Source organism: Spermophilus citellus (genome assembly GCF_964194105.1).
Source record: "Spermophilus citellus genome assembly, chromosome: 17".
Taxonomy (NCBI): Eukaryota; Metazoa; Chordata; class Mammalia; order Rodentia; family Sciuridae; genus Spermophilus; species Spermophilus citellus.
In genome coordinates this window covers 12,206,777-12,224,536 of record NC_138199.1, presented here as the reverse complement: position 1 = coordinate 12,224,536, position 17,760 = coordinate 12,206,777, and the positions used below count along the sequence as shown (strand labels likewise).

Here is a 17,760-nt window from a genome sequence, read left to right as displayed (position 1 = left end):
ATTTCTACTCTGACCTTGCCTCGGTGTGCTTCTTTGCACCGGTCAACATCGGTAACAAAAGGAAGAAAACACGCACATTTGGCCAAGTAGTGGCCCTAGGAGAGTACAATGTAAAAACGGTAGAGATAAGAAATTAAGTTTCTGCAGAACTGGAACACCAATCTAATAAGTTTTGACTTACAAGGGGATTTTAGATCCATAGGGGACACTTTTACACATAAAGAGAGGCCTTAAAGATATGTGAAATGTTGAAGGTCACAAAGGTAGGACAAACTCCCAGGTGTCTTGCCCTCAATCCTCATATTCTCAAGTTAGCCCCCCAAAAGCAGTGGTTCCTGAAACTTTGCTACACATTGGAATCACTGGGAAATCTTCAAAACACAAGCAAGCAAATCAACAAAAAATAATGCCTAGCTCCCATCCCATCCACAAGCACGGATTAAATTAGTATGGGGTTTGACCTGGACGTGGGGAGTGCTGAAAAGCTCCCCGGGTGATTTCAATATATAGCAAAGTTTGGGAGCCACTGTACTCTAGATAGATAATAGGCAAGCTCATCATGGTATCAAGCACACTAGTGCCTCAAGTACTGGTTTAGGAAAATTAATCTGAATTCCATTTATATAAATAGTAATGTAAGACCATGAAAGTAGTGATGGGTGACCAGTAGATTTCTTGGGTTATTCAATTCTATATCCCATTACCAATATGTACAATCTGCAGGGTATTGACCTACATAGGGCTGGACTACAGCAGAAATAGTCCGGGGCAGTGGAGGTAGAGGGGAGGCAGATACATTAAAAAGAAAAAAGAAAAGAAAAACAATGGAGACTGTTTTGAGGAGTGAATGTAAAAAAGTAAATGACTAGTTTTCAGGCCTAAGTGAATAAGAGGAAGGTGATACCACAACATAGGCTAAGAAACTGAAAACGGAAGCATAAAAGAAATTTCCGGACTATGAACCAGTCCTCATTTTTATCAAACACTGAATATACAGTTAAATTAATATACTTATGAGAGTTACTTTAAAATATATCTAGAAAAGAAAAAGTGATGTGGAGGCTAGAGATCAAACAAGGACAGAATATTGATAATTATAGTAATCTGATGATGAATATGAAGGGGTCCATTACAATATTCTATTTCATGTATCTTTTACCTTCCATGATGATTTTAAAAACATAAACAAAAAAATCCACAGCATACTATCAATATTAAAAAAGTCCAACCCCAGAATATAAAACTATTAAGGTTTAAATAATTTTTCCATAAATAGTGTGTCATCAACAAATAAGCTGCTCTAACAATAAGACTAAAAGCTTCAGCAAGAACCTGTTCAGAGACAGTAATCATTTGCTACTTATATTACAGAGCTTATCATTTGCTTTGATAGGGCATTAAAATAGTACGGGCTATGTTCCATTTCTAAATATTAGAACACAACTCAGGAGAAAGGAAGTCATCAATGGTCAATGACATTCAGTAGAACAAAGGTAAAGTTATAGTAGGATCTGGTTTTCGGGGTGGGGGCAAGGGTCTCCTTATCTCTGAGTTCTAAAAGTTGGCTCCACTAGATGGAAAGCAATCTAGCAAGATAGATCAAGGGCCTTAAAAATATTTGTATCTTGAACCCAATGCTTCTACTTCTGTAAAGGGAACCCAAAGAAAAAAGATGAAAAAAAAAAAAAAAGGGATAGGTTTGCAATAGAAAACTACAACAAACAAGACCAAAAACCTAAAATAAATAATGATCATTCATATCATTGATATGCACCATAAAAATCATATTTTCAGACCCTGCACTGATGGTGCATGCCTATAACCTCAGACAGGAAGCAGGCTGTGGCAGGAGGATCACAAGGTCAAGGCCAGCTTAGACAACTTACAAAAAAGCTTGGTGATGGTGCTGGGGCTGTAGCTCAATGGCAGAGTACTGCCTAGCATGTGTGAGGCACTGGGTAAAATAAACAAATAAAGGCATGCTATCTACTACTACAAAAAAAATTTTTTTTTAATATTTGGTGACATGGAGAAATTTCCTTGTTTTGTAAAGCATATGTTTGTGTGTGTGTGTGTGTGTACAAAGGTTAGAGTAATAAATTCAATGTAAGGGGCTGGGGATGTGGCTGAAGCGGTAGCGCGCTTGCCTGGCATGCATGTGGCCCGGATTCGATCCTCAGCACCACATACAAACAAAGATGTTGTGTCCGCCGAAAACTAAAAAATATTAAAAAATTCTCACTCTCTCTTTAAAAAAAAAATAAATAAATTCAATGTAAAATATCAATGACAGCTTAAGCTCTATTATGTGAAAATAGCTGTCATTGATTTATTACTCTAACCTTTGTACACACACACACAGACATATGCTTTACAAATTTTAATTTTCTTCTCTGCAAATATTTAATAATCTCCAAATTTTCTACCAGAGGTATACACAATTGTTAAAATTAGGTGGAAAAGGTAGAGTTCAATTCAGCAATTGATCTAGATAATCTACATTCCAGGTAAATCCGACTTTGACCTTGGAATCCATTCTCCTGCTACACACACTGCGTGAATCTTAATAATAATACATATGAAAATCACCAGCATAAGATACACTCCAACAAGAACTTTAAAGAGCTACAATGTTATAAATTACCAAAGAGAAAGATCAAGTCTGTTAAGTTTATCAATTTGTTTCTTGGGATCACAATTTGTGTCTTGTATCCTTCAGTCCTCCGGACTGAGTGGCTGAAAAAAAAATTATCCTTATTAGTTGTTGTGTTTCTGCAGAAGTAGCTGCTGACAAAAGTCTTCATGACACGAGGGGCAGGGTAAAATGCCTTATCACAAGTGCATCATTTCCCTCGCAGATTCCTACAAGTTTTTGAAGGGCCCACAAGATCTACCTCTGGCTAGTTATTAGCTAGCTGGTGACTATGGATTATAAACTTTGGTTTCTCCACTATGGAGTTCAGCGCATGGGCTGACATTCCACAAAAAAAGAAAAAAAGATTATTGCTATCTCACTTTTGGAGGAGTCCAGAGAAGTCTGCGCCAGTCAGCCCCAAGACCAGGATGGGCGGGAAATCCCTGCAGCGAGATGCTGCCCAAAAGGGCTGGAGAAATACTCTAAGATTCGGCTCAAGTCCTCAGCATCCCAGAAGTCTACCCCGTATCTTTCCAGGGCCACCCACGTAAGGACCAAGGGTGGCGGGATGCAGCTAAGTCCCCCTCAGAAGGGGAAGGGTCCTCCTCGCTGCTACTCTTCACCCGGACAGGCCCCCCAGCCTCAATGCTGAACAACTGCCTTGCTCGCTGGAAGCCGGGCCTCCTCCCAGGTCCCTCAGAGCACTGCCGCCCTCACCCGGGGCTCACCAGGGGTCCGGTGCCATCGTGACGCCTCCGCTCTGAGCTCGGACACTTCCTGCTCGCTGCAGCTGACTACGGCGGCTCGTAGGGCTCACTCTCCGCGGTTCCGCCGGTGCGCGACCGCCTGGAGCTTGCAAAGTGAATTCATCCACTAGCAGCTCAGACTATAAGGGGGCGGGGGGGGGGGAGGGGGAGAAAAGCATTCCTTGTGAGGACAGTAGGTTGGAGCAATCTTTTTTCCACTAAAAGACACGAACTACTTGACGCAATTAAAGTTGTTGTTGAGCCGAATCTAAGCATTTCCCCCTCCAGAAGGTGAAAGCGCTTCAAGCCTGCTGTTCCTGAAGTTTTTATCCTGCTTTCAAAACAAAACAAAACTGGACCGTGGCGATAGGAGTACACTGTATATATTTACTAAAACCCACGTTAGGTGAATTTTATGATATGTAAGTTTTACCTTCAAATAAACTTTCACGAAAATCTTTTTAAGAATTGTTTTAACTTGCTTCAAACTAGGAGCCCAATGCAGTATCAGTTGCATACTATTTTATAGCATAAGTCTACTCATCAGATGCAAAAATACTCTATATTTAAGTATTTTTTAAATGCCATTAGGTGCTTAATTATACAGTTATCCAAAAGGTCACAGGCTTTTTTATAAGGAAATGGGGAGAATTCGTTCCGTGCAGTTAGTGCTCACCCCAGCTCCCAGCTTCCAAATTTCCAGAGAATAGAAAGAAAAAGGAAGCCCTCCGTATATTTGCAAGATTGCAAATAAAACTCAGAATTCTGATTCTTTTTTTTGAGTTTCTGCGCCGGCGTGGACCTGGCGCGCATGCGCGCACTCGTTACCATAACGACCAGGAGACGCTGTACCCGCTGGGGCTGAAAAAAGACTGAGCGCGGTTTCTCCAGTGATGAACAAGGAAATTTCGCCAGAGGCCGAGGTGGGAGAGCTGGAGCTTGATGCTGTCATCGGCTTCAATGGTGAGACTTGGAGCATCCACGGGGTAGGCGGGTTAGGAATCCCGAGGTCGTGCAGTGCCAACCGGGATGGCAAGACCCTGGGCGGCACCTGAAAGGCAGTCGGGACAGTAGCAAGCTCGCGGGAACCAGTAGCTTCGCTCGCCCAAGGGTTCTGGAGAGTCAGTTCCTCGTCCCGAGCCTCAGAGAGTGGGATGGTTTTTTGAACTGCTCAAATAAGCGCCAGCACCTAAAAGGGACCAAATGTGTCCTGACTGGACCCCGATGAATGAGTAAGTGTCGGTAAGGGGATTCTCAAGGGTGAAGATTTCAAACCAAAATAGAAGGTGAATGGGACGCCAGGGGCAGTGAGAGGAAAGATGTTTTTGATCAGGGGAGAAGCCTGGCCACTGGTCTTAAATCTGATTTGTGACTGCTTCTTCTTGTGCACTTAATTAAAGAGGTGTAATCCCAGCGGCATGAGAAGGCTGAGACAAAAGGATGGCAAGTTCAAGGCCACCCTATACGACTTAGTAAGACCTTGTCTCAAAATAAAAAATAAAAAGGGCTGGAGATGGTTCAGTGGTTGAGCACCCCTGGGTGCAATCCCCAGTCCACTTTCCCCTCCCACCAAGAGGAAAGATGCCGTGTGTTTTTTTATTTGTGTTGTTGTGGTTTGTCTGGGGGATGGGAGAAAACAATTGAATTTTAGAAAAAGCAAACTTTTTAAAAAGTGTTGTGATGTCTGAAAATTTTAAAATTATAATTATGTAGATGCAGAATAATCGCTGTCAAGTTTTAAGCATATTCTAGGACATACCCCTTGAGTGTTTTACTTTAACAGTCTCTGACAGAAAGCAACACTTCATACATCTAGGATGTTAACCATCTTTGGAACTTGGAACTGGTTATGAGATCACTGGTGTAGGGATCAAGTGGCCTCCCATGAGTTGCAAAGGCTCCCTGGTGAGCCGCATACAGTCACACAGGGCTAAGCAAGTGAATTCATGCTATTTGGTAGAACTCTAGGAGCAGATACATGGTAAATTTCATCCCGTCTTCCATGGTAGCTACTAATTCTCTTAGTATTTCAGAATGGTCAAGTTAATGGAATTGTTTTCATCTTGTTGTTTTTTGGGATCATTTATATTTTTTCATATAGTCGATCACACTTTTATTTAGAATCATAATATGCCACATAGTACACTATGGGCTGAGAATAGAGATAAATCCATAGTCATGATTAAGAAGAAGAGTTTAGAAAACTGGAAAAATATATGAAATATGAAACTCGAAGAAAAAAATCAGTCATCATACATTTCCCAAACAAGAAAAAGTGTAGAGTATGGGGCCTGTTTGAGAATTGGCAATAGCTTCAGTATCAGGGACTGGCAGGATCACCCAGGAAAGAGAACCTGGGGTTAGATGCCAGAGGGCTTAAATGCCAGATAATTAAGTTTAGATGTCACACAGATGCAAATCTGTAGCAAACTAAGACCACTTTTATCATGAACTAGAACTCATGGTAGTGGTACCTTGTTAAACTTGAAATTGAACTTGAGGGCTGGGGTTGTGGCTCAGCAGTAGAGTGCTCTCCTAGCACATGTGAGGCCCTGGGCTCAATCCTTAGCACCACATAAAAATAAACAAATAAAATAAATGTATTGTGTCCAACTACAACTAAAAAAATAAATATTTTAAAAAGTTGAACTTGAAAAAAAAGAAGGTGAAAATATGTAATTGTACTTTTCTCTTCTAGGTATAATATTTTGACAAGAATTTTTTTTACATAAGCTGTTTTGGTTTGGGTATAAGATGTCCCCTGAAAGCTCTTATGTTAATGCAGGAATGTTCAGAGGTGACATGATTGGATAAAGAGAGCTATAATCTAATCAGTCCATCTTATACTGGATGGTAAACTGCTAGGCAGGTGGGACATAGCTAGAGGAGATAGGTCACTGAGGGGGTGCCTTGGAAGGGTGCATCTTCCTGTGGCTCGATCTCTCTCTCTGCTTCCTGGCCAGCCATGATGGCTACACTGTTCCTACACCACACTCTTCAGCCATGATGTCCTGCCTCACTTGGGCCCAGAACAATGGACTTGACCCAGAGCATGGACTGAACCTCGGACACATGAGTCAAAATAAATTCTCTTCCTCTAAGTTATTCTTGTTGAGTATTTTGGTCACAGAAACAAAAAGCTGACTAACACATATGCAAACCAAATAAAGCTGGGCTGTATATGAAAACATTTTATAAAGTTATTAAGAATTTGGTCACTTTTACCAATTGACTGGGATAAATAATTTTTCTGTTATGCCAAGAGCTCCTATAAACTTAAAATAGTAGCAACAACAAAAATGGATCAGGAGTCTGCAAACTAAACCTTGTGGGCCACTGTCTGTTGTGTACATAAAGTTTTATTGGAATGAGCATTTGTTCATGCATTGTCTGTGGCTGCTTTTACACTACACAGGCACTGGCTGCCACAGCAGCCATACGGCCCAAAGGGCCTAAAATACCTACTATCTAAAATATTACTATAGTAGCGACTACACCTGTAAAATTGAGAATGGGCAAAGAAACCTAAGAAATATAAATTACTATTTACCCAGAAAATTTAAAACGTTATTAAAACAATGACATCATTACTTCTCAAATTGCCAAAGACTGAAAATATGAATGATAGATGAAAATCAGAAAAAAATGAGATATTATCTATGTGGAATAACAAGGAAAGATATCAAAGATATATTGTGTGCAAAATCCTATTTACCAAATAGTATATGAGCCAATTATAGTTTAAAGTGTGTGTGGGTGTGTGTGGGTGTGTGTGTGTTAGAGAGGGTGGGCGAGAAGCAGTATGTATGTGACCCTAGGAGAGGAAAGCACAGTACATTCATTGAGGTGGACACGTGTAGTTTTGCCTACTCCGCCTCTGAGTATCATTTCTATTCAAGGGGAACCCCAAGGCAGGTAGTTCTTTTGCGTTGTTTGTTTGTTTTAAATTGGGGATTGAACCAGGGCTTTGCCTATGCTATGGGAGCACTCTACCACTGAGCAACATTCCCAGTCCTTTTGATGTTTTTTAAATTGTGAAAAGAGTCTCACTAAGTTGCCCAGGCTGGTCTCAAACTTGTGATCCTCCTGCCTCCGTCTCCTGAGCTGCTTGGGATTACAGGTGTGCACAAACCACTGTACCCAGCAGTTCTTTTATTCTTGATGAGAGCCTAAGAAGCAGATATTCCTGTTGAGAATAACCAATTTAGGAAGATGGTCCATAACAAGCTAAGTCAATCAGGTTTTCCCACTCAGAACTTCCCCTCTCGATGTAGTAATGGAGAGGAGCAGAGTACTGCAGGAGTCAAGTGTTACATTGAATTTTGAGCAATGTGGAATGTGTGAGTTCCTTAGTTGATGTTGCTTGGTCCTGCTTTCTCATAGTCCTGCCCATTTTCAAGTTTGATTTTCTATACTTCCTATCAATTCTGTGAGCTTTTTATATTTCTCCCATGAAATTTTTTTCTTTTTCTTTTTCTTTTTTTTTTTTGCTGCAGTAAGCCAGAGTTGACTCTTCTTAATTATAACCAAGAGTCCTAACTGTTAAGTGCAAAAAATATATATAATTATGAAGGTATATAAACCTACATGTTAAGGTCATTTCTGGGCAGGTTATATACCTAAGAGCAGAATAGCTAGTCCTGGGCATGTACATATTCAACCATGATCAATATAAACACAGTTTTCCAGAGCAACTCTACCAATTTACTCTCCCATCAAGCAGTTGTATAAGTGTTGCCTTTGTTTCACACCATCACCAATGCCTGTTACTGTCAGACTCTTTAATTGTAGCCATTATAGTGGATATGACATAGTATTTTGGATAAAATTTGTATTTCTCTGCTTACTTGCAAAGTTGAATATATATTCATATGTTTACTCGGTGTTTAATTTCCTTCACCATAAAATGCCCATTCATATTCTTTGTTCATTTTTCTGTTGAGAAGTTTGTGTTTTTCTTATTAATTTGTAGGGATTCTTTACATATGATGGCAATAATCCTTTGTCTATTGAATATATTACAAATATCTTCTCCTGGTCTGAGTTTTTCTTTTCATCTTGTCTTCTGTAATTAGAAATTTTTAACATGACTGGATAAATATATCAACCTTTTCTGTTATGTTTGCTGTTTTTTGTACATGGTTAAAAAGTCATGTCCTACATCTGTGTAAACATTAAGTCTTATTTTCATACTTATGTCTTTGATCCACCCGGAAGGTATCATTTGTATATGGTGTGAGATAGGGATCTAATTTTACTTTTTCCATATGGATGGCCATATAATTGTTTATAAGGAACCTGCATTTAGAAAAATAATAATATATTTTGGGTAGGAATAGATTGCCCAGAAAGACACAAACCTTGATTTTGTTTTTTGTTGTTGTTATTGTTTTGGTACTGGGGATTGAACCTAGGGCACTTAACCACTGAGCCACATCCTCAGTCCTTTTTATTTTTTTATTTAGAGTCAGAGTCTCCCTTAGTTGGTTAGGGCCTCGCTAAATTGCCGAGGCTGACTTTGAACTCATGATCCTCTTGTCTCAGCCTCACGAGTTGTTGGGATTACAGGTGGGCGCCACCATGCCTAGCCAAACCTTAGTTTTATAAGTACTTACTTCACTTAAAAAAAAAAAAAAAAAAGAATACTCACAATTAAAATGAAAGGAATCATTTATTCAAGAACTACATTTGAGCTGGGCACAGTACCCACCCCCACCCCCTGTAATCCCAGCAGCACAGGAAGCTGAGGCAGGAGGATCCCAAGTTCAAATACAGCCTCAGCAAATTAATGAGATTGTAGGTAACTTAGCGAGACCCTGTCTCAAAATAAAAAAATAAAAAGGCCTGGGGATGTGGCTCAGTTGTTAAGTACTCCTGGGTTCAATCCCCCATACCATAAACCAAACAAAAAACTACATTTAGTCATTTGAACAACAACACCAACAACAAATCCATTTAGCTATGAGAACATGCAATGCACCAAAATGAATCCAGGAAGAGTTAATAGGAAAGAGGACTCATTTGAAAATCAGAATGCTGGAGGACATTGTTAAGTGAAGTCAGTAGGCCACAGGAAAACAAAAACACCTGTTCTCACTTACATGCAGACTAAAAGTTTCTTCCAAAGAAGTAGAAAATAGAATAGCAGTTACCAGAGTCCAGGAAGGTGTGGGGCAGAAGGGAGGGACAGAGGATGGCTGACAGGTGCAGGGGTGAAGCTTCATAGAAGGAGCAGTTCCTCAGGTTCTCTGTATAGCACATTGTGGTGGCTATGGTCGGCAACTGGTAATTGAATATTTCAAAACAGCTAGTAGAGGGGCCGTAGTTGTGGCTCAATGGTAGATCACTTGCCTTGCATGCATGAGGTACTAGGTTGGATCCCTAGTACCACATAAACAAAAATAAATAAAGTAAGGGTATTGTGTATTATCGAAAACTAAAAACAAAATTTTAAATTAATAATAAAAAAAGCTAATAGGATTTTGAACATTCCCAGTACAAAGAAATAATATACATGTAACATGATAGATAAGCCAGTTTCCCTGATCTGACCATTATACATTGTGTACATGTATTGAAATATCATGCTGAGTCCCCATAAATATGTACAATTGTTATGTATCAATTGAAAAATTTTTAAAAGCCCAGAAGACTATATTAATAAATATTTGTGGCTCTTTTGATGGGGAAGGAAATAGCAGCAACAACAAAGATTTTAAAATAATGAGTAATAAATGTAACAAGAAATATTGTGAGACCCAGATGAAGAGAATTTGAAATGCTACTGGGATACATGAAAGGAGACTTCAAAGAGAAACATAACTTTTTTTAAAAACAAAGGGTATATGTGTGGATACATGTATAATTATTATTGTTATGAAATCATTTTTCTTAAATTACTCTTTACATTTAGTATCATGTTATTAAAACTACAATCATTATTTTAGCTACTTAAGCTAACTTTAAAGTTTTTATTCTAGAATAGCCAAAAAAATTTTTTTTTGGTCTAAAATGAGTGACAAGCTATTTCCTGTTAAAATGTATTTCGAAGGTTTTTCATTGTTGAGATGGTTCTTGGTAAATATTTGGAGGGTGGGAGTTGCCTGAAGAAAGAAATCTCAGGCTGGGGTTGTGGCTCAGTGGTAGAGCACTTGCCTAGCATGTGTGAGGCACTGGATTCAATCCTCAGCACTGCATAAAAATAAACAAAGTAAAGAATTTAATTTTTTTTTGTTTTTGAAGTGTAGTAGGTGAATAAAAGTATATAAATTTAAGAAGTACAACATGATGTTTTGACATATGTGTGCATCATGAAGTGATTCCCATAATCAAGCTAGTTAACATATCCATGTCATGTAGTTGCTGTTTTTTATTTGGGGGTTAAGAACTCTGAAGACCAACTCTCAGCAAATAAGCAATGCAGTGTCATTAACTGTAGTCCCCAGGCTGTACATTAGGTCTCCAGAACTTATTCATCTCATGTAACTGAACCTCTGTACCCTTTGACAGATATCTTCCCTTTTCCCCCTTCCCCCGTTTTCCAATCTCTGCTTCTATGAGTTCAGCTTTTTTAGGTTCCAAAAATAAGGGAGATTATTTAATGTGTGTCTCTCTGGTCTGGCTTATTTCACTTAGCATCATGTTCTCTGGGGTCATTTAAAATACTGGACTATGGACCTGACTAGCCAGTTATCAGTAGACATACAAATGGCCCACAGGCAGAGAGGTGCTCAACACCACTAATCATCAGAGAAATGCAGATCAAAACCACAGGGAGGGGGGGCTGGGCTTGGGGCTCAGTGGTAGAGCACTTGCTGAGTATGTGTGAGGCACTGGGTTTGATTCTCAGTACCACATATAAATAAATGAATAAAACACCGGTCCATCAACATCTAAAAAAAAATTAAAAACCACAGGGAGGTGTCACCTCACATCTGTTAGAATAGCTATTAACGAAGGCAAAAGACACCAAGTGTTGAGGACATGGAGAAAAGAGAACCTTTGTACGCTGTTGGGAATGTAAATACCAAGAGCCATTATGTAAAAGAGCATAGAGGCAGTGTGGAGATTCCTTGGAAAGCTGGGAATGGAACCACCTGTAAGATCAGGCAAGGCGGGCAGCGACCAAAGGAGGCAGATTTAAAAAGGCCACAGAAAGAGGCTTTATTTGAGATATCACTCTCTGGTGGAACTGGATCAGACCAACAGGGTGGACGGGAAGGGTCTGAGGAGAAACGGCGTGGGAGCTCACCCAGACTGGGATTTTATGGGGCTTAGGCAGGAAGGGAAGGGCTTGGGACAGGAAAAGGTGTTTTTAGAGTCCCTTGTCCCACTGGAGTTGGTTCTGGGAGCTGGCCAGGATTGGCCAGGGGGTCCTGATGATTGACAGGCCTGTTAGTCCAGAGATCCCGCTGATTGATAGGCGTTTCTGTTGGTGCCTGATTGATGTTTCTTTCCTGCACAGCTGCTTTGTCCTAAGTCACCTCCACCGACCTGACACCACCATTTGACTCAGCTATCCCTCTCCTCGGTCTATACCCAAAGGACTTAAAAACAGCATACTACAGGGTCACATCCACATCAATGTTTATAGCAGCACAATTCACAATAACTAAACTGTGGAGCCAACCTAGATGCCCTTCAATAGATGAATGGATAAAAAAAAATGTGGTATACATACACAATGGAATTGTACTCAGCAATAAAAGAGAATAAAATCATGCCATTTGCAGATAAATGGATGGCACTGGAGAAGATAATGCTAAGTGAAGTTAGCCAATCCCAAAAAACAAATGCCTAATGTTTTCTCTGATATAAAGAGGCTGATTCACATGGGGGTAGGGAGGGGGAGCATGGGAGGAATAGATGAACTCTAGATAGGGCAGAGGGGTGGGAGGGAAATGGAGGGGGCAGGGGGTTAGCAAGGATGGTGGAATGTGATAGATATTATCATCCAAAGTACATGTATGAAGACACGAATTGGTATCAACATACTTTATATACAACCAAAGATATGAAAAATTGTGCTGTATATGTGTAATAAGAATTGTAATACATTCTGTTGTTATTTATTTTTTTAAAAATCAATAAAAAAAGAAAAGAGCATAGAGGGTTGTCAAAAAATTAAAAATAGAACTACCATATGATCCAGCAATTCCGCTTCTGTGTATATTCAAAGGAAATAAAATAACTTTTTTTTTTTTTGGTACAGGGGATTAAACCCATTGAACCCAAGGGCACTTAACCACTGAACCACATCACCAGCCCTTTTTTATATTTTTATTTACAGACAGGGTCTCCCTGAGTTGCTTAGGGCCTTGCTAAGTTGCTGAGGCTGACTTCAAATTCGCAATCCTCCTGCCTCGGCCTCACAAGCTGCTGGGATTACAGGTGTGCGCCACTGTACCCAACTGAAATCAGTATCTTGATAAAATATCTGCACCCCCCATGTTCACTGTAGCATTATTTGCAGTGACCAAGATATGGAACCAGCCTAAGTGTCTATCAACAGATGAACAAATAAAGAAAATGAAAATACACACACACACACACACACACACACACACACACACATTTAATTATTGTTCAGTCTTTAAATAGAAGAAATCATGCCATCTGCAAAAACATAGATCAACCTGGAAGGCATTATGCTAAGTGACATCAACCAAATTTTTGTCTTTGCCAAAAGCTTATTTAAGGTATGAGATTCACATTCTTCCTATGTCTGTACTCCAACCCAAACAAACTACCCTGTTCCATGCACTTCTGCTTCTCAGTATTACAAGAATTGACCCTAAGGCCTTCCTGTCCAATATGAAGTTTCTTGATCAGCACCAGCATCCCTTGGGAGAGTATATGAAGTGCAGCTTCTCAGCTGGGCACAGTGTCTCATGCTATAATCCTAGTGATTCCGGAGGCTAAGGCAGGAAGATCACAAATTGGAGGCCAGCCTCAGCAATTTAACAAGAACACGTCTCAACATAAAAAAATGCAAAGGGCTGGGGATATAGCTCAGTGGTAGAGCACCTGTGGGTTCAATTTATTTTATTTTACTTCAAAAATTTTTTTTAAATGCAGTACTCAATCCTACCTTAGACCTGGAGAATCTGCATTTTAGTAAGATCCTTTGGGGATTTTATGCATATCAAAGTATGAGAAGGGATTTACTACACCAACCTTGTTTGTGGAATAAAATTACCTGTTGCCCCTCACTTATTTTCACTGAACTAAGGTTTATTCCCAAAGTGTTCTCTTTTGTACCCATTAAAAAAAATTAAGTACTTTTGCACCTGACTATAATAATTCCTAATCTCTGTCTCTTAGGACACGTTCCTACTGGTCTCAAATGCCATCCTGACCAGGAGCATCTGGTGTATCCCCTGGGCTGCACAGTCCTCATTCAAGCACTAAATACTCAGGAGCAAAAATTTCTGCATGGCCATGGAAATAATGTCTCCTGTTTGACCATCTCCAAGAGTGGAAATTACATTGCCTCTGGACAGGTCACGTTCTTGGGGTTCAAGGTGAACAGACTGAAAACAATCCCTGTGGTTGTACTTAGAGGCACCTCTCTAGAAATGCCACTCCCCCCAAGTCCTTGAGTCCCTTGGTCTAGGCTGCCCTGGACCGTTCCCCTCCCTCTTCCCTTTGACTTCTCTTTGAACCCATTTGCCTTCCATCTGGCTGAGAGGGAAGGAATGATGTCTTTGTGCTAGATGTCTCAGCTCATGGCTGATAATGGATAGGAACAAAAGACCCTGCTTAAAACCGGTCCCATTCTGTTGCTCTGTGGCTTGCTTGTAAAGCATGGTCTGATTTTTTAGAGAAGTGACATTCCTGATTATCTCTCACCAAGAGGGGTTGCAATCTCCTCGGTGGACTCTTTTAAAGCACATTCTCTGACTGAGCCTTCTTGCCCACAGGCAGATATCATTCTGTGGGATTATAAGAAAAGGGAGCTGTTGGCTCGGTTATCACTTCACAAGGGCAAAGTTGAAGCTCTGGCCTTTTCACCAAATGACCTGTACTTGGTGTCACTGGGAGGCCCGGATGACGGAAGGTAAGGAACAGAACCTATCCACACTTATTTTCTACCAGGTGTATTGCCAGAGGTTTCAAGCACCCTGTCTCCAGCGATATCATCTGTTAGCCTGGCTACTACTACTTCCATTCACTTTTATGTATACAGCATTTCCTTGTTTGAGCTTCATGGCTTTGTTAAAAAGGAAGTTCGCATTTATGTGTAGTTATCTACTCACAGTTCTCTTAATATATAGACAAATCAACAAAATGTTCACGATTCTCCCTCCTTGAATAGTCCTGAATAAGTGGTCAGGACCTTTGGTTTTGGACAACCAAAGGTCACACCATCCGTGGACCATCCCCATTTGACTGTCTTTATGGGAAACATATCCAAAAATCATCTCTAACATTCGTACCTCAGAACTGGGCACACGCCTGTAATCCCAGCAACTTGGGAGGCTGGAGGATTGCAAGTTTGAGGCCAGCCTCAGGAACTTAATGAGATCCTGTCTCAAATTTCTTTTAAAAGGGCTGGGGTATAGTTCAGAGGCAGAATGCCCCTGGATTCTCCCAGTACCAACCCTCCTCCCCCCCCCCCCCCACACACACACACAATTCTTACCTCCACTTAAAGCAGTTGTTCTCAACTTTGGGTGCTCACTGGAATCACTGGGGGGGGGGGATTGTAAAAATTCCGAGGCCTGCGTCCCACCCATGGACATTCTTGGAGCTTGGCTGTTAGGCCATCCCACCTCTTCCTCCTGCCAGAGAGAGTAAGTCTTTGGGGAGAAAAATGCCCCCTTCACTAAGGTTAACGTGGTGAAACTGTTATTCTCCTGGTAATTTTAAGCTTGATCTTAGGGTATCTAAAATTTGCTTGGAGAAGATTGGAGAATGTTGAGAAGCCAGTGAAAGAGTGCCCTGCTAGTAAAATACAATATGCCTACCCCTGGTTAGTCCCTGTGGTGAGGAAAATGGGGTTCTGCTGCTGAATGATTGGTTTTGGACCACCAAGGGTCACCTTGAACCTGTGGGAGGAGTCCATTCTACCCAAGTCACCTGGATTCTACACAAAGGGGGAGAAATGGAAGGAATGCTACAAACTATAGTAGACACTCTAGAGTTTGCATTTACTTTTTATGTCTTGTAGCCTGTTTATGAAACATTTGTATCAATGCTATTATACTGTCTGTGTTATCATGCAGCTTACACCAAGGACAACTTGATGTATGTACACACAGACATATATATGGCTCTCTTTGCACTGAATGCATGCAAGTCCATTGTACAGATGTGCCAAAATTTATTTGGCCACCTCACTATGTTGGTGCCACTGATTTATATTTAAATTTAAAATTTGTTTCTGAAAAATTGAAGTTATACCTGGCCAAGGTGTGTAAAGAAACCGTGTTTGTTGTCCTTCTACCCCAAAGGACCCAAGATTCAAAAGTACGACGATTCCAATGTCCCTCCGTGTGTACTTGTACCACGAGATTCTTGCTTTTTCATAGCTTTTTTGAGATATATTTCATACTATGAAATTTATCCATGGAAGGTATTTAATAGAGTGGTTTTTAGTGTATGTAAAAATATCTAAACTTTATAACCTTCAGTAAAATTAATTTTAGAATATTTTCAACACCCCAAAAACTAAACCATAGCCCATTAGTGGTCATTCCCCATCTCTCCTCTCTTCTCTCAAGGCAAACACTGTTCTACTTTCTGCCTCTATAGATTTGCCTACCTATTCTGGGCATGCCACACAAACGGAATTATAAAATATATGGCCCTTTGTGGCTGACTTCTTTCACTAAGTGTAATGTTTTCAAGGTCCATCTCTTTGTAGGATATATCAGGATACTCATTTCTTGTTGTCAAATAATATTCAAATAATACTGTGTGGATACCTCCATTTTCTTTATCCCTGCAACTGTTAGTACAGTTCATGAATTTCTAGGTCTTTTTGTTTTGTTTGTTTTGGTGCTAAGGTTGAACACAGGGCCTATAGTGCATGCTAAGAACATGCTCTGTGACTGAGCTACACTCTCAGCCCCCATTTCCACATTTTTTTTTTTTAAAGAGAGAGTGAGAGATAGAGAGAGAGAGAGTGAGAGAGAATAATTTTTAATATTTATTTTTTAGTTTTCAGCAGGCACAACATCTTTGTTTTTATGTGGTGCTGAGGATCGAACCCGGGCCGCACGCATGCCAGGCGAGCGTGCTACCGCTTGAGCCACATCCCCAGCCCTACACATTTTATTTTATTTTATTTTTGTACTGGGCATTGAACCCAAGGGTGCTTTATCACTGAGTTACACCCCCTGTACTTTTTGTTTATTTGTTTATTTATTTCTTTATTTTTATTTTGAGACAGGGTCTCACTAAGTTGCTCAGGGTCTCACTAAGTTTCTGAGGCTGGCCTCAAACTGTGATATCAAGTCACTGAGACCCATTTCCACTTTTAAGCTATTATTATTAATGGTGCCTATGAAGATTCATGTATAATTTTGTTTTGTTTTGTTTTGGGTTTTATTTTATTTTTTTTTGTTTTGTTTTGTTTTTGTTTTTGAGACAATGTCTCACTAATTGCCCAGGCTGGTCTTGAACTTGCAATCCTTCTGCCTCAGCTCCCAAGTATCTGGGATAACAGATATGCACCAATACACCCAGCACACATAAAAGTTTTTGTGAGGACATATGTTTTCATTTCTCTCGGGTATGAAGTCTTCACTTTTGTTTTTATTGTTCATCATCTAGTTATCATTTTAACCGTTTAAGTGTTTACCTCTCAACTTTCTACTTTAGATGTTATTTCTCAATTTCCCACTATGAAAAAAGAGGGATTTATAGATTTTGCCCCACTTCCTGTTCCTCACTCCTAATGATGTTGGTGATTCCTGTAATAATACAGTCTATGCATAGATAATGAGGAAAGTATAGATAGGCCTGTTTTTACATAACAAGGTTTGTAACATTTGCATTCTTTTGCTTTAAATGTTTTGATTCAAACATTTGACATAATACTCCTTCCCCAATAGTCTTGGTATTCTTATCCAAACACAATTCAGTTTAGGACTAAATTGTATGATTGCACCAAGAAATAAGGAAATGTTACCCTAAAGCAATGCTTCTCAAAATGTGGTCCCCAGATCTGCGCATCTGCATCAACTGGGGCTTGTGAGGAAAAGCAAACTTTCAGGTTCTACCTCAGACCTCCTAACTCCCACTCTGGGGAGAGGGGCCTGGCAGCCACCTGCAATAATTATTTTTAAAATTATTATTTAACTTTATAGATTTATGGGGTATGATATGATAATTTGATACATGTGTATGGTGTAGAATGATCAAATCGGGTAT

General features: G+C 40.0%; 2 protein-coding genes across 8 annotated transcripts in view; one reads left to right on the top strand and one right to left on the bottom strand.

The window, feature by feature from the left end:
• The window catches only part of STX8 (syntaxin 8), a 250,382-nt gene extending 246,924 nt beyond the window's left edge, over positions 1–3,458 (bottom strand). Inside the window, exons 1-2 of one of the 6 annotated variants that reach the window (XM_081272231.1) lie at positions 3,364–3,412; positions 2,645–2,736 (exon numbers count right to left, since the gene is read on the bottom strand). In XM_081272231.1, coding sequence (XP_081128357.1) covers positions 2,645–2,736; positions 3,364–3,380 — 109 coding nt within the window. In that variant the 5' untranslated portion in view covers positions 3,381–3,412. The other 5 variants (XM_081272232.1, XM_081272230.1, XM_081272236.1 and 2 more) reach the window with 5 other exon arrangements.
• Positions 3,459–4,274: 816 nt separating this feature from the next.
• Positions 4,275–17,760, top strand: part of CFAP52 (cilia and flagella associated protein 52) — a gene marked incomplete at both ends in the record, with an annotated part of 49,392 nt that continues 35,906 nt past the window's right edge. The window contains 3 exons of one of the 2 annotated variants that reach the window (XM_081271725.1): positions 4,275–4,344; positions 13,705–13,904; positions 14,304–14,440. In XM_081271725.1, the coding sequence (XP_081127851.1) occupies positions 4,275–4,344; positions 13,705–13,904; positions 14,304–14,440 (407 nt within the window). The remainder of the gene's footprint in view (positions 4,345–13,704; positions 13,905–14,303; positions 14,441–17,760) is intronic. The other variant, XM_081271726.1, reaches the window with a different exon arrangement.